The following is a 25,946-nucleotide window of genomic DNA, read 5'->3' as shown; positions in this document are numbered from 1 at the left end:
GCTTAGTATTCAAATGCTTATAACGTGAGTTCTAATTCGCGTAGATTATAAAACTAAAATGTTTCATAATCTTAAAGAATGGGGCTGTTGAATAAAACTATTTTGAGAAAAAGTGAATTTTGGTCGAAAATCCCCTTTTCAACGTAGTCGGATACCTTAATAAAACTTTATGGCAAAATTTACAACACATCCTTAGACAGGCGTCCCTCGTAGAACACGGTACTTCTACAACACGGTTTCGATGTTACACGGCACCGAATTTGCGATTATTATAACACGGTTTCGATATTACACGGTACAAAACTTTAATTTATAACTACACGGTTTGGATGTAACACGAATTTTAAAAGAAGGAATTTCATTTCTGTTCAATACACTGTTAAAAATGTATGATAATCACTGCAATAAGTTTTTACTTTTTTTTTATGAAACTTTTACGAAAAAGTGTCTGTCTTCGGCTCTTCCCACGTATAACACTAACTTTTGACTTTTAAATAATTTATTTTTGTCATCAGAGTGTTCTAAAAGCGAAAAGATGAATATTTTGTTTCCAATGCATTGTAAGAAATAACATTATTAGGATTAAACATATGCTAAATGCGGCAAACGATAAATAAAAAATGTAGTCGAAACAAAATATGAAATTAAATAAATAGAATAATGCTATTTATTTTATTTTATATTTTATTTTGTTGTTGTTGCTCAGACGAACGTTATTGCTATAGTAAAGCTCAGATTTTTTTCTTACAGGCGTTTTGTTCTTAATAAAGAGAGTTGATAAATTTTTTTTCTTGTTGTGCATAACAATTTTAATTTGAGTTATGTAAAATAATTAAGTTTTGTTGTTTATAACAACTCTTATTTTTAAATCAGTGGGTCTTTGAATGTTCTGGTAGCCAGTTTTCGTTTGTATATTCTATTGAGCCGAAATTTCAGCAATATTAAAATTTGCACCTTATGACTTAGTTTCGATATATCACACAGTAAACATTCTTTGATTTACATTATTTCAAGGTCTCGTATAACACGGTTTCAATATAACTCTGTAATAATGTAACAGCTTGGATATTTCAACATTGTGCGTTCAAGAGCAGCAAGGCTTATATTTTAATTTAAAATATTTCATCGAATCACAAGTAAAATGATTAGTTTTGAAGCATTTTCTAATTGTAACACAAAATCTACTTTATTGCTTTTAAAGTAGTTTTGTGAATGAAAAAAGAGCACTGCAGAATTAAACCACTTGTGCTTGAAACTTACCTTTTTCCGATGAGTCTGCAGATTTTTCTTTTGCGTTCTCAAGGGATGAATCTATCAACAGTTGCAGCAAATCTGGTCGTCGCATCTAAGAAAATAACAATACAATGAGTTGAAAGAATAATGTTTCAAGTTTTAAAACGAGATATCATGAATGTTAATGAAATTTTAATTGTTTTTTTTTTTCAAACTAGCAGCACCTGCACGGCGATGCGAGTGCTAAGAAGTCATGAACTCCACTCCCCCCGCCCTCCTTCTGATGTGAAATGATATTTTTTCTTTAAATAAAATGCGTATACATCTTTTCAAAAGACCTAATAAAGTATCTCTGGAATTTTAATCTATTCGCCAAAACACATAAAAATATTAACAGTAGCTTTAAAACTCAAAATAATCCTTCAACTACATAGTTCATCGCTTAACGCGCCAAGCAACCACACTACCGTAACCCTGCCCTTTAGCGAGTGAAGCACTTTTTTCCCCTGTAATTTAAGGCGTTTCGCCAAAAATAATAAAATCGTTATAAAGAACAATCACAATTGAATAATACGGCAAATCAAATATTTACTTAGATAAGTAACTATCTTCAACTATAAGAACAAAAACAAACGTGGAATAAATAAGAAAAACAAAAAACCCAATAGAAAAATCCTACAAAATCAAATTATGTATACTTGAGCATCGAAAAAAAACCCGAATTAAAATATCTATTCGCTGATCACAACAGCGTAGCATGGGCATGGTTCCTTGCAGCTATCGACACTATCGGCCAGCGCCCTCTCGAAGAGTTAACTTACCCCGACATCTGTTAGGAATTAATAGAACTAAACTTACCCCACCATCTATTAGGAATTCATAGAACCAAACAGTTAATTAAACATTTAATTTGAAATTACAAAGATTTCGGTCAATCTTATTTTTTAAAAAAGTAGCCTATAGCCTTCATCAATAAATGGCTATTCAAAAAAAAAAAAAATCGAACCAGTAGTTTCTGAGGTTAGCGCGTTCAAACAAACAAGCTCTTTAGCTTTATATTATTAGTTAATAAGAAAAATAAGACATTGATACGTATAAATATATATATATATTTTACAAATCATTTTTAGCATCGTTTAGGATTTTCTCTGAAAAGTACCCTCGGTTATGCCTTGTGGCTGACTCGAACCTACGCCCACTGGATCACGAAGCCCGCACATTCAGATCGTGCCAACTTGGCTACGCATATTCTGCGTTCCAAGCATTTTATATTATGTTATACATTTTCCCGTTTTCATAAAAAATTTTGTTGCTGCTCCACTCTTATTAGTCATAGCGTGATGTTATATGGCCTATAGCCTTCCTCAATGAATGGAATATTCAACACAAAAAGAATTTTTCAATTCGAACCAGTAGTTCCTGAGATTAGCGCGTTCAAACAAACAAACTCTACTGCTTTATGTTATTAGTATACATTACATAAATTTCATTTGAAGAACAAAGAGGAGCTTTAAGAAAATGCATAGAATCGTTAATTTAAAACAGATATTTAAAAAAGTACAACCATTAATATATTTTTATTTTCGCTTGGTCTTATTTTTTTGATTTTGCCAAGGGAGTTTCAATCCCATATGCTGCTCTAATCGGTATGGAAAATTCCAATTAACGAACGTATTCTTCTTAAAATATCAAAAGTTATAGGAACAAAATGCGTAGAAATGGTGCTTTAAACCAGCATATGAATTTGTGTCCTTACAGTTAAAAATGTCTCATCATTAAGCGGTAATAAAATATTTTTATAAATAATTTGATGATTAAATGTCGACCATATTTTTAGGGAATTGATATCAATGACAGTTTTTTGCCGACAAACATTAAAAAGGCTGTTTTTTTTTAAATTCTATATCCTTCTTTATGGTAAATACATAAAATAATAATAAAAAAACAACGAAAGTGAAAAGAGTTATCCATTTCAGTGACAAATTTTGATACATACAAGTTCAAAGGTAAAGTAGTGTAAAGTACTGCAGTTACTTCAGTTGCTTAATGAGAAACTTATATTAGTTCAATACGTCTAACACAAACGTTATGTCTATGGTCTAAAACAGGGGTTCCCAAAGTGGGTGCCGCGGCACCCAGGGCTGTCACAGAGAAAGGCGAGGAGTGTCACGAAGTATCCATGATACCAATATTTCATACATATTAAAATCAACTAGGGTGGCATGAGAAAATTCCGATTCTCAGAAGTGTGCGCTAATCGGATAAGTTAGGGAACCACTAGTCTAAAATCGAGTCTCAGAAGTAAATTAAACAATCTCGCATACACTACGGAACAAAATATTTCAAACAAAAAATTATTTTTTTGAGTTTGTATTAACTTACACTTGGATCTTGTCTGCGTTTTTCAATGACAGTTCCAACCATTTCTGTAATTTTAAGAGGTGGAATTGTGAAGTTGTTAAGGAAGAACATTTTCAGAAAATTCAGTGCCATCCCAATGAATCCAATTTCAGGAAAGCACACTGAAATAATAACAAAAGTTACTACTTATACAAGCTGCCCATGTTTCTAAAAAAAACAGCTTGGACTTAGTGGAGGGCTTATCTCATTTGTTGGTTATAATCATTTCATTTTCATCTAAAAACAATTTGCTAAACTGAAATAGCTATTGAGACATATTTAAGTACATAGCAATAAATAATGAAAATGTTCATCGTTAGAAGGCGAGAGTAGTAATTCAAATCAAAAGATTTCTTGGCAGTCGAGTTTTTTTTAACTTGTGTCCTGTTTTTATGTTCAATAAATAACCATAATGTCATGTTGTCATCAGCAACAAGGCATGCCCTTAATGTTTATCAAATCGCCAATTTCGCATTCCGCATCCAAAATTTCAGTCCAAGTACTTTTTTTTTTATTGCTAAACGTGCGAAATACTAGTAGGACCACTATACTTTGTAAGGAGTAGCTTAAAACTCCATTATTATAACAAATCAGAGTTGGCGCTAGGGGTTTTCATTTGCTATCTTTTTAAGTTTGACTAAGAGAAGGATCTAGGAATTTAGCCACCAAGAAACAGAATTAAAAGATTTATCTAAAAAATTTTCAAGGACTAGAAAAAAAAGCTACTCCCACGTCAATTTAAAAAACCCACTTAAAATTGTGGTCCGAGAGGGAGATCTCACTTTACTTTTTTCTGTAGTGTGTGAACCCAGTAACGAATGATAAGCATCTTTACTCTGTACAATTCTTTGATATTTATTTTTCTTGCATCATGACACTAGCATGAAGATCCCCTTGCGAAACACTTTTTATTTTACTGCGTAGTTTCAGACATCCTGAATTTATTTTCTTAAGAAATTGAGCATTGTTATCATGTTTTTAAAATTAATGTTCATATTTTGAATGAATTCTTACCGTTAGCAAAATTTTATTTTAACAACTTAATAGGAGGCTTTAATTAATGTGAATTGGCACCTTACTTGTTCTGCTAGCACGTTTGTTGGCTGAATAGTAAAGATAATCTTTTTTTCTGGAATGTACCTCATTAAAGTACGGCAAATTAAGCCAACCATTTAGAATAAACTGGGGTAAGTGTGGCAAGGGTCAATAACTCTTTTAAATATCTCTCTATCACAATACTGAATTCAGCTTTATTCGAAACAAGTTCTTCAATATCTAATATGCATCTTTTAAAAAAGGTTCGCACAATTGAGAACATTATGCTTTTGAATTTAAAATGTGTGCTGTCAAATAATTAAAAACAAATCCTCAAAGTTAGTTCATTTATATTTTAATATCATCTGATGTAAGTAGTTAATTAGAATGAAGCTTTCAGCAAAAAAAAGATAACTTTTCCCGTGTGAAGATATTACCTTTTTAACCTGTGCACCAAATAGAGAAAATTTTACTATCGCAGCTTAATTTGTTTTCCTTCTACTTCAATTTAGAGTCAAACTTCAATACTTCATGCTACACTTATCCCAGTTAAGGGCTTAATTTGCAGGGGAGCTGAGCTCCTCCACTTCTTTTAAATTTCATGTACATTTTAACATTGTAGACGAAATTCAGCAAATATATAATTTGGGCAAATTATATATTTGCTGAATTTCCTTTTATGAATTTGCTGAATGCCAATTTTCATGCAAATATATAATTTGGGAACTGTAAGGTTTCTGCACTTGCTAGATATTAAGCCGTTCCCGAATCGACCCTACATACATAATATGAACAAGCACAACACGTATACATACTTACACCCCAAAAACATTATTTTTGAAGTATATCGAAGCTCGAAAATAGTCTTGGCACTAGTGAGTAAATGGTGTGAATCACTAGTTTGAGCATTAATATCCAACGCAAAAGCTTGTGCGCATATAATATCTAATGTAAGTCTCTGAAGAACTTCATAGATATTGATATTTTTGCCGACGTTTTGTTCCAACACGGACAGTGTTACATCAGTCACTTTTTCTACAGCTGGAATCATCTGTATAAAAGAAAATAGAAGCTTTAGTAATAACTTTTGATGAATAATCCCTCTATAGGTTATGAAAGCTGAAAACTTACATTTGACAATATTTTATCAGATTTTTTTAAAGTAAAAAATCTCAGTTTAGATAGTAGTTATCTCTTTAAATCATGATTTTTTTTAAAGTTATTGAATAACTTCTACGGTAAATTTTGAGGTGTGGTTAGTCGTTTCTATATTAGCTTGGAAAAAGTGAAATTAAACAAAAACAGTTCTTTTGTAAAAGAAGCAGTCGAAAATTTTGTATAATAAAATGAGTAAAAATATGACAACGTGTATGCATGTACAAATAAAAGAAATTAAAAAGTTAAAAAAACTCTTGCAAACTGCTGTTTCGGGGTTATAAACTATGTCCTTGTTGTTTGTCTATGACGTTTTTCCTAGGTACAGATGTCCTTGCTGTTTTCTGCTGACGTAACGTTTCCGGTTCCAGCCACTTCCTGTCTGTTTACTCATCCTTGCCTTTTTTTTTCCTCCTTCACTTGTCTGTAGTTAGACTTTGTGTTCCATCGTTCTTTTATGCACTGATGAAGGGGTTTGCTTCTATAACTCCGAAACAGTTGTTCGCAAAGGTTTTTCTTTTTTTTTTCAACTCTTTTTAATAACTTTTATCTATACATGTATACACGTTGTCATATTTTTACTAACAAGAGTGCTTTGATTTGCTGAAACAGCTATATTTTGCAATAATTCAACTCTTCTTACGGTACTACTTCATACGTTGATAAACTTACCAACTTACATGTAAACGTAACGTACGGGGTACGTTTGTAAACTTATGTGTGTCAACCAAGAAAACGGTATATATATCCTTCAAAGAATTGAGTAGCTTCTTTTAAATTTCAGAAGAATTTACTAATAAGTTAAATTTTCTTCTAACAAACATGGAGAAATTACAGCTCATCGTCGAGTTACAATCTTTCGACTTGCATATGATTGACAGCATTTGAAAACCCAGATTCTACGTTGCATAGATTAAATCAAAAAACTGATGCTCTGAGTGATTTAAATATTTTTTCAACAACATTTGACTCGAGATCAACTTTGCTGCTTAGTTGGTAGAAATAGTTAAGTAAAATACTTAACCTTAGCTATAAGTCATATGGGTAAGCAATAAGTCATATACTTACCCTTTTCAGTTTACTAGTCGAAAATGCAATGGACAAAAGGCTTCTCACTTCTTTCCATCTTTCGCCTTTCAGATTGGTCAAAATGCTGTCCATGATCTGGTTAGCTGGTATTATGTGATCCACAAAGCTCCGAACCCTTAATGGTATAGTTTCCTTAAAGTTAAAATTATATTATTACTATCTTAGTAGCTATGCATGAATAAAAGCATCGTAAAGAAATAACTAAAATGAGAGTAATTCTACCAAAACCAACTTTTTGTGGAACTCATTAGTTTTTAATTTGTTTCGAAGTAACACGAAAAGTCAAATAACTGGTGAAAAATAAAACATTATTTAGACATCTTATGCTTCTCAGTTTCTCTAATAAAATACTCACTGGTCTATCAGAAAACAATTGAAAGTCCTTTATGAATATCCTCTTCAATATGTCTGGATCAGAAATCAATAAAACAGGTTTCATTCCATGGTAATACCTGGAATACCGATTAATACATGTGACATACTGATATGCGTGTTCATGGTGATAACAAAAGTCTTAAGAAAGTTTCATGCGTGTACGTTTAAATGAATAAAAATGTTTGCCCACATTAAAAAATTCATTGAAAACATAATCACATTATAGCATGTAATAATGACAAAAAACTTAAAAGTTTTTCTTTCGTTTACTGTAGAATTTTTGCTAAATCACGAAAAATCTTACTGTTCTGCTTTCAATGAGTGTTTTTCTTCTACTCTTGGAATGTTTTAAGTTCAAGTGGTATATTCCACATAACACTATAACCGGCAAGTGGTTTTTTTCACTAATATCACTAAGTATATTTAGAGTGCTCACTCTGAAAACTAAGTGTGATTTAAGTATATTGATAGTATATTGACACTATACCAATAACGTAGGTCAATAAGTATATTTAAGCACTGATATCGGTAGGTATTTCTTCGTAACTATATTTAATACACACTAATCAATTAGTACCCTTAAAAAACAATTCATAATAAATGCCAGTAACACAAGCTATAAAAATCATTTAAAGTAGAAAGTTCATTAGAAAGTAGTTACTTAAAGTCATAGTATATTAAAGCGAGATCTTTCCTAAACAACTATAATGTATGAAAGTGATGGTACACAATTTCATAAGTCATATTATTCAGCCAAAATAAACATTTCAATAATAAGCGAGAAGGAAATATTTAAAAGTAATAGCAAAAGAATGAAAATAGTAATATTTTGTTAAATAAATACACATTCACACTATGTGCAACTGCTCAAAATCACGTGATGGGCAAAGTGTTCACTATGGGGGGTAAATTAAGTTTTCCGGCCTTGAACCGCGGCCAATAAAAGGCTTAAGTAATCAGGCACCGAGTACAAGTTTTAACAAATGGCTAACCTTAAAAACTAATACACAGTATAATATTAATATTTTCAAATGTACCTATTGAACTAAGAACACATTTTTCCATGTTTGTTTTTGGATTAACTTTGAGGCTCCAATCGCCATAGGAACACATCGCAAATTGCGACATTGTAAATCCTCCTACGGGTACTGTGTCTAAAAGAGATAACATTTTAGACCGAAACTTAAAGCTCTAGACAAAGAATTGTGAATAGTAACCACTTGCTACCAAAGTCACAAAAAATTCACTTTTGACTTCTGGTATACATAGTCATTTTTAAAAAATATATGCATTCAGCGCTAAAAGTAAATAATTTTGAGTTATTTACTGTTAGAAATTTACTGTTGAGTTATTTGTGCATACAGGATTGTGTGGATATGAGGTTTACACTAATTTCACAAAATTAAAATAATCTCTAAAGTTCCGATGACATACAAAGGTTTGAACTTCGTTTAAATAAAAGCAACTATACATTTATGACAAAAATAATTGTAGAAACTAATGAGAAAAACGTACCCAACAATTTTTCCATACTTTTGAATCCATTCTTCATGGCATTCAAAAGCTCCCTAAAAGTCATGAAGAAAATTATAAAATAAATAAGATAACAATAAAAAAATTTCTAATCAAAATTCCATCGATAGTTTTAATCAGATAAATCGAGAAAATAAAAAGCACTAAGGAAAAAAAAATTTCGTACTATGAAAAAAATAATTAGGTGATTATTTTTCCGTTTGAATGCTTGCTACTCTTAAATTAAGAAACCACAAAGAAGGATAGTTTTTTTAAAAAAATACGAGTATCTTATTAAGTATGTTATGTTTAAACTTTATTCTTAGAATAAATTTGGTTGTTTTTTCATGAAAACTTCCTACTCGATAAAAGTTCCAATTTTTAAAAGCGTTGATATTTTTTTAAAATCTTTTTTGTGGCTAGAAGTTTGTAAATCAGTCAAATCACTTACTTTTCTATGTATTTCCATCATATTTCCAAACAGAATATTTGGCGTTGGTCCCGATATGCCCAATTCTTCAAAGATCCTTAGCCTCTTTTGTCGACTCCTACATTGTTTATAAAATAAGATGTAAAAAATAACTCCTTCCACGTGGAACTAAAGACATAGTGAAATCATTTAAAGAAAGAAAATATTTTATGAAAACTTACCTCACCCAAAAGAAGAATATTAAGAAAAAAAATCCATAAACTGCAATTTGTTTATGATTTTCCCACTCGTCAGTCATTTTCCTCATTAGCATCGCAAAGCAAGAGGCATTTCGTAACTGACGCCTTATCCTCAAGTGAACTTTGTTTTAAACCTTTAATTCAGACTCAATTTGAAAGAAAAGCTATGATATTGTTATCGGTGTAAATGGAGCAACTAAAGATCATGGTTTAGATAATAAATTCCTTTATTTCACTTATTTTTTTTAATCAATGCAGTTTTAGCATATTCTTCTTATTGGATAACAGACCTGAACGTCGAACAATGATTCATTTGCACGAGTTATTAAGAGTTAAAGCTTATATGCGCTCGAGTCGAGAGCTCCCCGATGGGAGGTTACTGTGACCTTCCAAAACATTCCTTATTTGGCAAATTTTGTCTGACGATTCTGCAAATTTGCAAAAAAAAAAAAAAAAAAAAATGTTGCTTTCTTTTATTGATGCATCTTCTCCTTATACGTGTATGTAGGTGCGTGTGCCAGTTCGTATTTTATTATTGGTAAAATTTGAAGTGTCAATCTGTAAACTGAGAATTTCCCCCTCCCGAAAATTGTAATTTGAGGCGCCCTTGCTTCCAGAGCTAGCAAATGTGATTAGGACCGGGGTTAGTAAATACTGGGTCGAACTGGAGAATTCTGATGGGCTTTTTGAGCTATTAATACAAAATTATTAAATAAAAACAAAAAACCCGACTGCGTAAAAACCAAAAAAACTAAAAGGAAAAATGTATAAGCCCAGTAGTTTAGAATGTTCACCGTTGAAATAGTTTTATAACCGTACACAGATAAGACAAATCATAAATTCAAAAGCAGAATAGAAGGATCAACAGTCAGGGCCCTTCTGATTCAAGGAACCCCATAAAATTTAAATGGGCCCCGACTGTTGATCCTTCTATTCTGCTTTTGAATTTATGATTTATCTTATCTGTGTATACGGTTATATAAAACTATTTCAACGGTGTAGTTATTCAGTAGTACTTAATAACATTCTAAACTACTGGGCTTATACATTTTTCTTTTTAGTTTTTTTGGTTTTTACGCAGTCGGGTTTTTTGTTTTTATTTAATAATTTTTTATTTTACACTTTTGAGTTAATTTTCATTTACTTAGTTATTTAGTACATTTCGCAATCTTGTCATTTCATTGAGAGCGTTTGTTTGTATCGTGAGGTTTATTAAGTAACTTGCGGTGGTCTAAACTACTGATAATTAGTCCCTCTAGTGACCTAACTCGGCTTAAAGCAACATGTGCTTCACCTTCGGCAAAAATAAGCAAACTTAAGTCAACCACAGTACAGCTATATAAACAGCCTTTGACGCGTTATCGGAAACGTCGTCAGTCAAATCTTTCTCGCAAAACTAAAAAAGCCTCTCAAGAAAGTACACGTCGCGAAACTCAGTCCCTTGAATCAAGACAAATGCAACGTATGTTTAGAGATGAAAATCGAATTGGTAGCCTTCCTTTTTTTTTTTGGTGCTTATTGCAAGGGTTTATTTTGATGAGGACTACAATCTGAGTGTCTAGCCTTCGTTACGCATAATATATTTTTTATTACAGTACAGATTACATATAAAGAACACATGAAAAAATGTACATCAAAAAGAGGGGAAAGTACATCCGGAGCGAAGGTGTCTTGACCCACCGCCTCGAGTGGGAGAAGAAGCAATCGCTTAGACCACTCGGCCACTGAGACCCCAATTAGTAGGCTTAGTAAACAAAAAATTCAGGCAGTGAAAACTACTTACATTTCTCGCACGCAGGTAGCGTGCGACACAGTGTGCGACACCCAGCGTGCGCCGATCCCAAACTGACAAAATGGCAACTGGTTTTTGAAATGGTACTTTTGATTACTATCACGTGTTTAGTGACACTCCCAAGGTTAAGACAAATCGAATGACGTAAGAATTACCAAATTTTGCCAAGGCGTTTAGCCTGTAGAACGCCACATAGAAACGGAGATACATAGGAAAATTTTTAGTTGCACTTATTTCATATCGCAGCAAAGAAAGATGTAAATATTAAATCTCGTGTTTCAAAATTCCCCGTTAAAAATTTAATCTCTTTCGCAAATTCCGAAACCACTCCAAGTTTAGTCTATATTTGCACTAATTTAAGTTACATCATAAATAATAACAATATTTATCTGCAAAACTACAACGGGCAGAATTTGACGAATAGCTTATATTATAATGTTAAATTTTCATACATTAGAAAATGTCTACTTTTGAAAAATGTGTATAATTCTAACATAAGATACTAGTGGAAGGGCAAATGGTTAAATTTTAGCTTTCATGCGATTTTTGTGATGCAATTATGGGAGTTTGTTTTCTGAAAGGTATTGACACGAGGAAGACGAATTTGGTTGTTGCCAACCCCGAAAATGGTACAGAAGGATAGGGGGCGGTTATCACTGCGCTGGGGGGGGGGGCAAGTGCCTTTCCCCGTTCAATTTTTGTGATACAATTACGGGATCAAGTTTTTCTGAAAGATATTGTCACGAAGGAAACGAACTTGGATGTTGCTAACCCAGGAAATGGTGCTGGGGGCAGGGGGAGGGGCGGTTATAACTTCGCTGGGTGGCAATTGGTTTTCCGTTTAATTTTTGCGATACAATAACGGCAGTTAGTTTTTCTAAAAGGTATTGGCCCTAGAAAATCAAATTTGTATTTTGCCAACCTCAAAAAAGGTGCAGGTGGCAGGGGCAGGGGCGGTTATCACTGCTGGGGGGGAGGGGGCAAGTGGTTTTCTGTTCAATTTTTGTGATACAATTATGGGAGTTAGTTTTTCTGAAAGGTATTGGCACGAGTAACACGAATTTGGATGTTACCAACCTCGAAAATGGTGCAAGGGGCAGGGGGGCTATAACTAGAATGGGGGCAAGTGGTTTTCGTTGCGATTTTTTTGATGGTAGTAATGGCGCGAAGAAAATGAGTTAGGATGTTGCCGACCCCAAAAATGGTGCAGGGGCAGAGGGGGGTATAACTGTGCTGGGGGGGGGGGCAGGGGATTTTCCGTTCAATTTTGTGATACAATTACGGAAGTTAGTTTTCGTGAAAGGTATTAACACGAGAAAAACAAACTTTGGATGTTGTCAAGCCCGAAAATGGTGCAGGGGGATGGGGGATATAACTGCAAACCTAAAACAGTTATATACTCAACATTTGTCAGTTTTCAAACAAATTTTCAAAGCTGCGTCTGCATTTGCATAAAAGTGTTGAACATTTACTTTCCATGAGCATTTTACTAGTTCTAGAATAGCTTGTGGGCGTTTCCCATTCTGGTCATGTGAGGAACAAATCTGCTGTCATGCTTTTCCCAAATATTAGCAGCATCTGGCAGTGGAATCTTTGGACATGAAATGACATCATTTTGCCATATCCATGGCTTGATAATGTGCTCTCATGATACCGTAGCTAAGAGCTGATTGGGTAGGAGGCATTTTCTCTGATTCGGCAATTTTCTTTTGAGATAAACCAAACAGAGCCAGCATCTGATTTAGAACAGTTTGGCATGTAAAATTTACAAGAAAAAAAAAACCGCTCCAATGCAGCAAAAGTATCATCAGATTTCAAAGAAAGTAACTGCATAGATCATTCTTAGCCTCCCCCCCCCCCGGATGAATTTTCCTTCATATACTTGCATCTTTTACATTGAAAAGGGAGCTATTTAATAACTCCCAAATGCAATTGAATTCAGAAGTTTATGCGTTAGAATGTTGTTATTAATGGATTTAAGCATTTTAAGCTTTGAAAACTTGTTGTAAACTGACAAATGTTGAAAGCAAACTGTTTTATGTTTGCAGTTATATACAGCTATATATTTGCAGTTATATACAGCTATAAATGAGGCAGTGAGAAGCAAAGAGATGTATGTGGACATTTTCAAGTTTTGAGTGAAATGCGTTTAAAAATAACGTCCTAGGTCGGCTTTCATTGATTTTTTGTTTTTTTTATAAATCTTGCTTTACAGCAGCTCCTACCAGGGCTACTAATTCAATCTCTTGCCCCAAGACAGATGAGAGGTTCCCCTTACTATTTGCACTGGTTATCTCCAATTTTTTAATTTTGCCACTTACATCCCTTTGCTTTTTACTGCCTCATATTATACATATTACCTATATATTTTGAGGGGGCTTGCCCCATGCACCATTTTCGGGTTTGGCGACATCCAAATTCGTTTTCCTCGAATCAATACCTCTCAAAAAAACTAACTCCCTTAAATGTATTACAAAAATTGAACGGAAAACCACTTGCCCCCCCCCCCAGTGTAGTTAACCCCCCTGCACCAAATTTGGGGTTGGAGACATCCTAACTCGCTTTCTTCGTTCCAATACTTTTCAGAAAATCTAGCTCCCGTAATTGCATCACAAAAGTTGAACGGAAAACCAGTTGCTCCCCAATCCATTTATTATCCCCCCACCCCTGTACCACTTTTCGGGTCGGCGACATCCTAACTCATTTTCTTTGTGCCAATACCTTTCAAAAGAAACTATCTCCTATAGTTGTTCTACAAAAATCGGACGGAAAACCACTTGCCCTTAGTCCAGTAAGAAACCCCCCCTTCCCTGACCCCTTGCACCATTTTCGGGGTTGGCAACATCCTAATTCGTTTTTCTCATTCCAACACCTTTTCAAAAAAACTAATTCCAGTAATTGCATCACAAAAATTGAACGGAAAACCACTTGCCCCCCCCCCCCCCAGCCCAGCACAGTTATAACCACCCCCGTGCCCCCCTGCACCTTCTTCATGCTTGGCTACATCCAAATTCTTTTTCCTCGTGCCAATACCTTTCAGAAAAACTAACTCCCATAAATTGTATCACAAAAATCGCATGGGAAACCATTTGCTCCCAAACTTGTCCGCCAAAATGGCTGTGTTGATATGCAAGTAATCAAACTATTTTGTTGCTTCACTCAAAAGAATAAGCTAAGTCCCCTCCCCCCTTAAATTTCGTGCCCAATATCTTCGAAGATCATAGCCGGGCCCTGCTTACAATACTTCAGTTAAGAATCATTTTATTATTTTTTTTTGTTTACAGCATAAATTTTGTCTTGCATTGAAAGTTTTTTGGTGCTGCCATCTGTTAACAAATTCAGGTATTTTATCATTAACTTGCACTGTCTTTTTTTTTTTCTTATTGTTAATAAACAATTAAAAGCAGACCCGTCATTTCAAAATTTTCCGGGGGGGGGGATGCAAAGGGTATTAATTCAATGCATTTTATTCGAGAAAAATATCAGAATTCATGCTAAACGCATAATTACATTATGTTTTTTAAATCTAGATTGGGGGGGGGGAGTTAATTGATCACCCTGATCGCCCAAATGACGGGCCTGACTAAAAGGGCACTAATTTTTCAAATCTAAATTCAAAAAGATATTGTTTTGTAACGCATTATTTCTGTAACTGATAAATAGTCTTCACCTCCTGATTAAAAATGAGGAGATTTTACAATTCTCGATGTTTTGACGCAGCGAGCTGGACATCATTTCAAGCGGTGGTTCATACTTAAGCCCCTCTTTAAGCGATCAAAGATAGCTTAAAGCTGCGTTATAGGTACTTATATTTTGAAAAATGTGCTCCAAATCCTCCATTTCTGGCCGAATATTACAGAATACCCTTCCCCCTTCGACAAAGATCATTCAAAACCGGAGCTGGATCCACCCTTGTAATCATCTATCACGTTAATTTTAAAATTGATACGTTGAACAGTATTAAATTCTCTCTATGAAAACAGTGGTTTCTACAGAACCGCTATTAGGTTTGAGCTAACGGAGCATATGTCTGGACCCGTGCTCGATAGACTTTTGTATTAAAGCCATAACCTTCAACTCATAAGATGTAGAAACGAATCGGAAATTTTAAAATGTCCTATATTTACAATGTCATACCAAAAAATATTGTCCATACAATAATTCCAAGTTTCAAATAATTCTTCGACGTTTCATCATCAGCCAATAATTACAACAATGAGATATATCAGGCTTGGAGTCAATTACGAGAAAATGTAACCGATTAAGATTATGATACGAGCATGAGATAGATTACAATTACGATTATGATTGTAATCCTTAACCAAATGCTATTTTTATTAGAGCAACGATTGCACCTGGAGAAATATGTAATCGATTACGATTAAGTTATGCGAATTACGATTTTGATTACGATTACAGAATTTATTTAAAATTTCCTTTTACATGTATAAAAATATGTATATCAGCAACTCTTTTTGACAACAGTGTCGTAACTGGGAAAAATAATGATTTTTGATTTTATGCTGTGAAGATGATTTTAATGATTATTTTGCAATTATCCTGTAGTGTTAACTTTCAAATTATACTTTCGAACTATGATGTTGTTGCATCAAATGAGTGATAAATTGTTTAAAAGGGACACATCTATATGTTTTTATGTACTTAAGTGCATACATTGGGTAACTAAATTGTCTGGATGTTGCATGTAGGCACAAAAACATGTACATATACATGAGGCTTGGAGGAGTCGATTATACTGAAACGTGTCGATTACAGTCACAAAGATGTAAAAGAATTAGAATATGATTCAATCATAATGGCTTTCGAAATTTGCTTTCGAATATAACTGCGGTTATAGAGAACATGATGAGCTACGATTACTCATACAAACCATTGACGACGATTATTTTTACGATTTCTAAATGGAAATATTAAAACTTTGGAAACAAAGTTTTTTTTTTTTTTTTTTCATTCCTCTTTGTGTTTTAACTAGTAATTCAAACGAGTACAGCAAAAAATGTTGTATTATGTTTCTCATAAGCTAATTGTTGTAAATTATGTTTATTATAAACTTCTTTTTCTATAACTTTAAATTCTAAAGTAAAACATGCAGAACGTTTTTTTTTTTTTTTTTGGCTTGTTTTTACTTTCTAAAAGCGTTTCAAGAAATGGGAAGGTTTTGGTATAAAACAAAACATGTAAAGCATCCCTGTATAACTTCGCCTGTGTAGCAGGTTAGTGTTAAAGAAATTGAAATACAGTAAAAACGAAAAATGGACTTAGTAGAGGTGCACCGGATACCATATTTTGCCGATTACCGAAAACCGAATATTCGATTAAAATTCGAACCAAATATTTAGCCAAATACCGATATTCGTTTAAAAATTTTAAACTGCAATATTTGAGTTCTACGCCAATTTAAAATAGATTATATTCAGGTATTTCAGGAAAAGTTCAAGCATTTTTATTTGACATCGTAAATTTATCTATGTTAAGTATGATTATTAATTTAAAATAAATCATTCGAAAAACAAAAACAAACTAATGTTGTGAATGGCTAATTTGATTTGTTTTCTATAATTTTGTATAAATGGATAACTACTTTCTTTCCCGACATATGATTTGACAAAATTATTCTTTGGGACAGAATGGGAAGGAGATCAGTTTTGTTGAAAAAAAGTGTGACATAGATTTTTTTATGAACAGCCCTAATTACCTTTAAAATTAAAAAGCCTCAAAGTTGTTTCTAAATTGCTTAAAAACAGATAGATCTTCTAATACGAAAATTAAATTTAGTGCTTTTGCTTCGTTTCGTAATATTTTTCTTTTGAAAAGCAATTTCAAGGCAGTCCTCTAACTATAAAAGTACCTCACTACTCACGAAAAATTACACTTGACTCATCAGTATCATGCATCAAAACATGAAATATTTAGCGATATATAACATAAAATTTCGAAAACAGTTTATTCTGTGATTAATGGTGTGAAAATTTACTAGTCATCATTTATGTCGTTGTAAAATGCAGTAGCCTTATCATGAAGTGCAATAGTGTCATCGTAAAATGCAGCAGAAAAGGTAAGTGAAGTTGAGCATAATTATTCAAAAATCAATTTCCATCCCTATATATTGAAATTTGGTAGATTAAGTTCGTAAAATTCCTATGCCTTAAAAAAATGTCTTACAATTAGTTATTTCTCTGCCTTTTTGCTTAATATCAAATTAGTTTTCTTTTAAAGAAGCATTTTATACGTTGATTTACCTCATCCGATACTACGCTAAAATAAGCTTGAAGAGCTTTCAATGTTGTTTATGGACATTTTTACTTTTTCGTATTTATTAGGAAGTTAAACTATCTAGTTTTGTGTTATGAATGAATTTTAACATCTTTCTGGATAATGTTATCTTCTGTGTAGATATTTTCTACGGATTCTGGATTCAATAGTGTTAACAAAATTTGCCGAGAGTGCAGTGAAGATATCTGTTAATAATCTGCTTATCTATCTATATTAGAGAAAATGATTCTATGTACTGTGAAGATTTATTTTTATTCGAATCCTGTATACGACCTATGGGCCACAGATAGAATATTTTTGGTGTAGGCTTTCTTAAGCTTTTTAACTGATTGTGTATAGAACGATTATCTACTTACATCAACATCATGAGGGAATAAATTGGCTGTTTCCATCTACTCCATAGTCTCTGTGTGGGGGGGGGGGCGCTCCCCACAGGTAACACGCTGGGGTAAAAAAAATTGATTTCATTCGCTTACTAACAGTCACAAAGTCGAAATTTTTCACACCCAGCTACTTTCAGAATGTGTAGTTCTTGGACACAATGCACAAAATTTTGTCTCATCATTTGTCAAGTTGTTCATTCAAAAAAGAAAGGATCTAGAGTTCACGCATTGAAATTATGTTTCCTTTTACGCCAACTGAACCTAAATAATCTGTTCTAGAAAAAGAAAAATATACATACGAATACATAAAGAAAATGCTTTTAGCTAATTGTGCAAAAACGTTTCATGTCACCCTCAATGGAATTTTTCAGAAATTAAAGAACTCCACTGTTTTAATGGATTATTATTGAATTCAGATTTTTAATGAAAAACTTAATTACATTTTAAAGAACAATGCCCTCAATTGCCTCAAAAGTGCCGACGTAACGCAACACGTAATCTGCAATTTCGTGTCATTATACGTTGCTCTTTTTAGTTTTACTTTTCAAGCACAAAGATATATATTCAACTTTTCTAGACGTAAGTCCTTTTTTTTTTCTTAATGCTGGTTTTATTTCTTCCATTTTCATGTAGTTTATCTTCCTTTATCGGCCAGACTATAATCCTAATGACATTCTGTCCAGAATTTGAAATCTTTTTCTGTCTTCGAGATGCGGTTTTGTTATAGCTTCTGGGTTATTTGTTTCAAAGATTAAAAAATGGATCAATTGCGAATTCGCTAAAGCTGTATTCGGAGATTCTTTAAACATACTATTTTTAGCAACTCAAGCTGAATTTTTTCCGAAATATTTCGCAACGTGTTTCTTGTTTTTCTGTTCCAAAAGACTTCTTGTTCAGTAATTTTTTCGAAATATATGTAATAGCTTTAGAAATCTTCATTTCGGAGAAACATAACTTTGGTGGCTGTTTTCAGTGTAATGTTTCATTCATCGTCGTAACGCCAGTACATTCTGATTTTATTCTCTTTTAAAGATATTATGCAGATTACCTGAGTTTTTTGAGCATGTGTCATAATGTGTAGAAACATTATTAACGGTGTTATTAGGGCTAAAAGGTGACACTGTAGGAAGCATTTTGATATTGTACACATACAGTAAATCCCGTTATCGACGGTCGGTCGGATTATCCGCGGATTTTTTCGCATTTTTTCCCCCTTAACGGTCATAAAGTGTTTTTTTTAAATTAATGATTGTTTTAATGTTCGCTTTTAGCTTTATTACAAATTTTTACATTCAATGTCAGTAGATGCAATGTTTTTAACTGTAGTTTAAATGAATGTGTGAGTGTTATTCATATTTTTAGCATTTATATATCCTAATATTGCTTTTTACCTATTATTCGGATTATCCGCGGGTTTCGCTTATCTGCTGTTACCGTGCCACCCTATTCCGCTTATAATCGGGATTAGTTTACTGTAGGTTATACAAACCAGTGAATGAACACAGCTCTTTTTTTTCCCCTCAACAAGGTTTAGAAAGTTTTGGGCGAATTTTGTTGATTTCACGGCCACATGTGAAACAATTTCGATTATATTTTCCTTACAATTTCATATACAATATATACAAAGAAATAAGGGCTGAAAGTTAAAAATAAATTTTGACCTAGTAAAAGTACTTACTCGTGTGATTTCTTACGCAAAATTTTCCTGATTTCTTTTTTAATTCGTATTTTCTAAATGAAGTTTATCTATCACGCGTGGGGCACACTTTTGAACATCAGCTTTAGAGTTCTTAATTCTAGCAATACATCCTCCTAATCTGATGTAAAAAATTTCTTAAATATACACTTTGCTTTAATACTAACTATTTTTTAGCGTTAAATAACTTAGTGTGGAATGGCCCACGAATAGTAGGTCATTCCACAGAAAGTCACACATTCTGACCCACACTTGACCGCTCTATATTTCGTGTCAAAAGTAATGTGTAAAAAATGTAATAAACTAAAATTTTTTTACCTAGAAACCACACATACGCGTGTGATTTTTTATGCAAAAAATAAAAATAAAAAAAGTAATACACTTTTGGAAATCAAACAAAACTTTGTCACGTGCGGGACGAAATGTCAGCTTTTTCATGAAATGCCTCATTGCCATTCTATGAATTACTAAAAAGAAATCGACTAGAAAAGGATGTGTTTGTCCACCGGTTAAGGGTGTTTGCTCATTCACTGGGTTAATGCACATTTTTCATTTTAACCCAACCAATTTTTTTGCCCCCTCTACCTCCCAAAACAAAAAAACTGACGCAAAACCGTCATAGAAAATTTTTATAAAGTATTACATACATCAATAAAAATGTCTTTACTGTCATGTGTAAAATTTTGCAATTTTTAATGGTATTATGATTTTTTGAAAATGAAATTGCACGTACGCAAGGACGCTCACGAGATGGGGGGATGGGTGTACATTAGGGTGGATCGAAAAAAAATGTTTTCGGAATTTCAAATCGACCAGGGTGAGAAAGTTGTCCACAAGGACTAAGCAATTACATGTGAAATTTCAAGTTGGTCAGATAATCACGCTCCGCAAAGCGGTCAAAGATCGCAAAATGAGCCTAAAAATGCATTTTTTCTTCTTTACGAAAACATTGATTTTTAATAACTTTTCAAATCGATCAGGGTGAAAAAAGGCACCCAATGAGGTGAAACACTATGGTGTAAAATAACATCACAGTCCAATGAAATCTTCATGCACCACTTGGCAGTCGAAATTCACGTATTGACAAAAAAAAAAGAGATTATTTTTGAAACTTTTTAAATCGACCATGGGCAGAAAAGTTACCAATAAATACGTTCTTTAAACTAGCAAAAAATATGGTTAAAGCTACCTAGCATTTTACCTTTTTTTTTTGTAGACATATGCAAAATTTTGATGAAAGACAAGTCACATTCGAAAATATGCGTATAAGGGTTATAACATGTTATAATTAGAATCAAGTACAGGTAAGAGCCCTAAAAAAATTACATTTTTTTGCATTCAGTAAAGAATATTTTACAAATAAACTACTGTAGTACAGTTAAATAAAATTAAAAAAAATATATGACGAGAGAGAGAAAGAGATCTACACAGACTGAAGCAGAACATCTTTGGGTAAATTATATAGAGAACTCTGAGTTCATATTGAAAGTTTCATACTTTCTCGTGACCGAATCGTGGGCTAAAATGAAGCCATGTCGTTATTCTTTTCTGCAAACTTTGCTTGCTGATTCTGTTACTATTTTAACATATCGCTCTGTTGTTTGAGTATGACATGGAAAGTTAAGAATGGAACTATTAAGCCTGCATTGCTGCTCCGATATTGCATTTAAAATTTCAGAATCTGCATTGTTTTTCGTAATAGGTGGCTCATATTTTTCAATTTCTTGCAAGTTGTCAAGGTTTGTATAGTCATTGCATCAAAGTTGAGGGCCGGAATAACAAATTTCCTCGCAGACTGTAAGGATTTTGTTAGTTTTCTTGCTTTCATTATTCTTCTTAGGGCCAGCTGCCGTACGTGGTATCTTTCATCTGAAATCATTGAGAGTGAAATATTTTATTGTTGTGCGAAGTAACTGTTCCTTCCTATGGTAGAATCGGTAACCTTTTTCAAATTCTCTTTTAAATATCTAAATCGATTAATAAAATTACAAAGCTCACTTGTAGCTAGAAAGTTATACTACACCTCAGTTTACGTCAAAATGATGTTATTTTAATTGAGCAAAAAAGATTGTTTTTACTTCCTTTTACAAAAGAGGAAGTATTGTATTCGCGAAAAAATTTTCACCAAAAAATCGGCCTTAATTTCCATTTTGCTCAGCCCCAAATAAATGTTGAGTTTTTTTTTCAACCCGATCACACGTAGATATGTGCCTAGGAACGTACAGACACCCGAAATATCCATTTTGACAATCCCCGAGTTAATTACAACGAGTTTTCTAGTGACGTCTGCATGTACGTGCGTATGTGTGTATGTATCTCGCATAACTCAAGAACGGAATGTCCTAAAAAGTTGAAATTTGGTACGTAGACTTCTATTGGGGTCTAGTTGTGCACCTTCTTTTTTGGTTGCATTCGGATGCTCCAAAGGGGGTCTTTTGCCCCTTTTTGGGGGGAAATCATTGTTAATTTCAATGTAAACTCAAGTGGTGTTATAATTTGGCGGACACTTGGCGATATATCGCCAGTCTTTTGGTCGCCAAGTTTTGTCGCCAACTTAGCGACAAATTTGGCGATTTTTTTTTTTTTTTTTAATTTGGTTTCAATTTGGCCACTGTTGGTAATATTTAGAGAGGAAACTATTGAATCATATTAAAACTGCCAATAATGAGAAAATGACATTAAATCGGAGCAAAAGGAAGTCATGTGATGCACACATCAGCTCGTTTGATATCACTTTTTTGTGGCTTAATATATCTTACTCTAATGAAAACGCGATTGGTAAATAGCGAATCACGTGATTAATTGCTTTCTGTGGCGGGCATGAACTATTTTAATTGTCTGAAGCAACTTTTCTACCCGTGGTCGATCTCAAAAGTTGAGATTTTTTTTTTCATTCGTAATAAAAAGACGATTTTAGGGCTCGATTTGCAAATTTCGACTGCCAAGTGGTGCATAAAAATTTCATCGGACTGTGATGTTATTTTACATCATAGTATTTCTCCTCATTCAGTACCTTTTTTCACCCTGACCGATTTGAAAAGTTATTAAAAATCAATGTTTCCGTAAAAAAGAAAAAATGCATTTTTAGGCTCAATTTGCGATTTTCGACCGCCTTGCGGCGCATGAAGATATTCTCTGACCAACTCAAAATTTCACATGTAATTGTTTAGTCCTTGTGGACAACTTTTCTCACCTTGGCCGATTTGAAATTCCGAAAATAATTTTTTTTTTCGATCCACCCTATTGTACATAGCGCTGCCTGCCATTGAAATGTTTCGAATAGGGTAATTTCTGTGCCTCAGAGCCAGACTGACGCAAGTCCAAAAATTGCGATTTTCAGTTTCTCAGGGCATTGTATATAGAAAACAATTTGGCATCGAGCCATGTGAACGCAATTCTTTAAAAAAATCCTTTTCAATTTTTTAACCAGGGTTGAAAGAGCGCGCGTCCCAACCTTTGTATGCGCCAGAAAGGTTTTCTTCTTCTCTTTTATAAAGTTATCATTATGTGACTTACGTCCGTCTGGCTCTGAAGTACAGATTTTATAGGGTTTTGGATCTCTTTTTGGGACGCTCTCGTCCTTGAGGGGGGGGGGGGTGCTCCGTAGGATTTTAGGGGTGTGACTTGGGTAGAAAGACACTAGGTTATGATTAAAAAAAATGTTAGTCTGTGTTAGAAATGAATGAACTTTTTGATACAGATACGGAAAATAGCAGTTATTTTGCTCAATTCTAAAAAAAAGGCTCCGCTCCAATGAGATTGAAAATTCGTAAACTTTAGTAATTTCATTGCAGTCGAAATGTATTATTCAAGACACATTTGAGATTCAAATATTTATGCTTTGCTTTTTTAGTACAGTTCCGCCGTTAATTTCACGCCTCGCGTAGAAAGAATATTTATGCATGATATATCAACAACGATTTTGTCGATAGAAGATAAATATAGCTCAAGGCTGCAGAGCAATTTAATTTCAAAATTTCATCAATCAAAACCTGGTTTCCTTTTTTATTTGACATAAAGGAACGCGGTATTTTACATTGCTATCCTATATTTAGGATAGAAGAAGTACGAAATGAGATCACATATATAACACAGGGGTTACATCTCGCATTGTGAAGAAAAATGTAATTTTTTTTCGTTTAAATGCGGAGTAATGCTGTAAATAACTTGTACAGAAATATAAAATCATCTCATAAGTTATCTCATACCATTCCTAATAATACCCGTTTATATAAGCAAGGATTGCTTATATACTTCTCTTCGGACATCCACCGCAAATTTATATCATGTTTTTATGCAGTAGAAAAGTTACATTTTCAACCGTTGTTTAGTTTTACTCAAGCAAAAACTTATTTCTGAAGGCAAACAATTGTTTCCAGAACTGATATTGTTTGAACAAAGTCTTAAATTATTATGTTTTAAGACTAATATCAACGTGTGAACAGATAGAATTTGTTTTCGTTTAAAATTGAACGTTCCTCAAAGTTCCGTGTTTATTCCCCGAAGTTCTCGGGATTATTTATATTGTTCAAAAACTGGGTGTTTTGCATCTCCAACAGTTTTTTTTTTTTTTTTTCCTCCACGGAAAACTGTAGAGATCATAAATCGCTCCACCAACATTTCACCACGTCGCCAAATGTCTCGGAGGACTAGGTATGGGAACATTTCTCCTCTGACTTTTCACTAATTCATACTTATAAGTTTGAATCATGCTTTTCTAAAGCTATCAACACATTGTATCAGCTATTTTTATTTGCTATTCTATAATAGATTCTACGTTTTTTAGTAGCTGGTGGCGTGATGGTAAGGCGCTGGCTTTCTACTCCTTGGACCCGCGTTCTGACCTGAGGTAGGCAGTCGGTGGATTTTTGAGATAAAGAAAATCATCAGTTCCCATGTCGTATGATTAAACGGCATGTAAAAGATCCCTTGGGTGTATTCGTTTGGCTTTGAATTGCCTCGGCAAAATTAAAATTCCTAGTGCAGTTTCACATCAAAGAGAGCCCAGGTGCCTCCATCTGGTGGAAACTGGGCGTCAAAACCTGCTTGTGTCTAGTACACTATACTTGAAACGAGTTGATGCAGGAACGTTTTTTTTTTCCAGACATAACCGCAACAATAATTTTTTAACAATATGGGCACAAAAACTCATGAATTGCAACCAAAGGAGATTTTAAAAAATGCAAAAACATTTTTTTAAGTCATAGCCCTAAATGGACACTCTTAGCTTAAGTAAATGAAAAATTATCACATAAGCTTTGCGCTACAATATGAATTGAATGAAAAACCAACGTAAATAAAGCACAAATTTTGAAGAAATTTTTTTTCTTCAAAATTTGTGCTTATTTACGTTGGTACGTATTTTCATTTAATTCATCTTAGCTTAAGTGTTCATACACTGGTGGGTCTACCTACTGAATGTTTTATGCTGTATTTTAAGTGATTTTATAAAGTTAACTGGTGCAGACACATTACTTCATACATACTTAATTATCTTACTGGTTGATTTGAAGATTGGAAAACAAAACTAAATTTAGGTTTTTCATCCGCTTTCCTACTGAATATGTAAAAATGTCTGTTCACATTATTCATTTCCTGTATTATGAAGAGTTTCGGTAAAGGCACTTATTTTCGCAGTTTTAGAGAGCCCGTAGACATTACAAAAATTTAAGACCCATGAGATATTTTTTCATGTTTTTTTTTTTTTTTTTTTTTTTTTTTTTTTTTTTTTTTTTTTTAAGGTTTTACGCTGACATTTTTTTCTGGGTTCTCAATTTTTGGTTACATTCATATAAACCTTGCGAAATTTTCAGTTCACAAAGTTACCGATAACTTCATTTTCGCGAAAATTATGGCTCGCGAAAAAAAAAAGAAAAGCAGTTTCACAGTCTTAATAAAAATAGAAACGTTGCAATACAGCTTCGAAGTTTTTGTTTATTTTTCTTCACATTTTTTTTAAAGTTAAATAAATTCTTTTACATTACAGATAATTGCCATCCACTGCTTAAACCATTCATCCTTAATCTTTGCCTTTTAACACTACATTTCTAATATGGAAAATGGGCATGGCTTAAGCCCGTATCCCAACCCCGCCCATGGAATTAACCAGTTACTGTCATCAAAAACTGTAAAAGTAATGATGCAACGCAGCCTTTTGTTGACCGATGATTAGATTAATTGAAACAGGAACTTAAGACTATGTCCATGTGCATTCCCCATAGAAAAGCTTTTTCGGAGTCTTGTCAGAAGTCGTCTCAGAATTTGTATGGTCTACCGCATACCAACTTTCATGCAAATCTTGTACTTTTTATTT

At 33.4% G+C, this 25,946-nt stretch overlaps 1 protein-coding gene across 1 annotated transcript in view; it reads right to left on the bottom strand.

Annotated features, from left to right (window-relative positions):
- Window positions 1–24,530, bottom strand: part of LOC129219084 (uncharacterized) — a 78,727-nt gene extending 54,197 nt beyond the window's left edge. Inside the window, 7 exon segments of the mRNA XM_054853402.1 lie at window positions 1,261–1,345; window positions 3,616–3,755; window positions 5,488–5,719; window positions 7,268–7,364; window positions 8,803–8,855; window positions 9,251–9,347; window positions 24,478–24,530. Of these exon segments, the coding sequence (XP_054709377.1) occupies window positions 1,261–1,345; window positions 3,616–3,755; window positions 5,488–5,719; window positions 7,268–7,364; window positions 8,803–8,855; window positions 9,251–9,347; window positions 24,478–24,530 (757 nt within the window).
- Between the last annotated feature and the right edge of the window lie 1,416 nt (window positions 24,531–25,946).

The sequence above is a fragment of the Uloborus diversus genome, chromosome 3 (assembly GCF_026930045.1).
Source record: "Uloborus diversus isolate 005 chromosome 3, Udiv.v.3.1, whole genome shotgun sequence".
Taxonomy (NCBI): Eukaryota; Metazoa; Arthropoda; class Arachnida; order Araneae; family Uloboridae; genus Uloborus; species Uloborus diversus.
The sequence above is the reverse complement of the archived record's forward strand: the minus strand, read 5'-3'. Positions and strand labels throughout refer to the sequence as shown.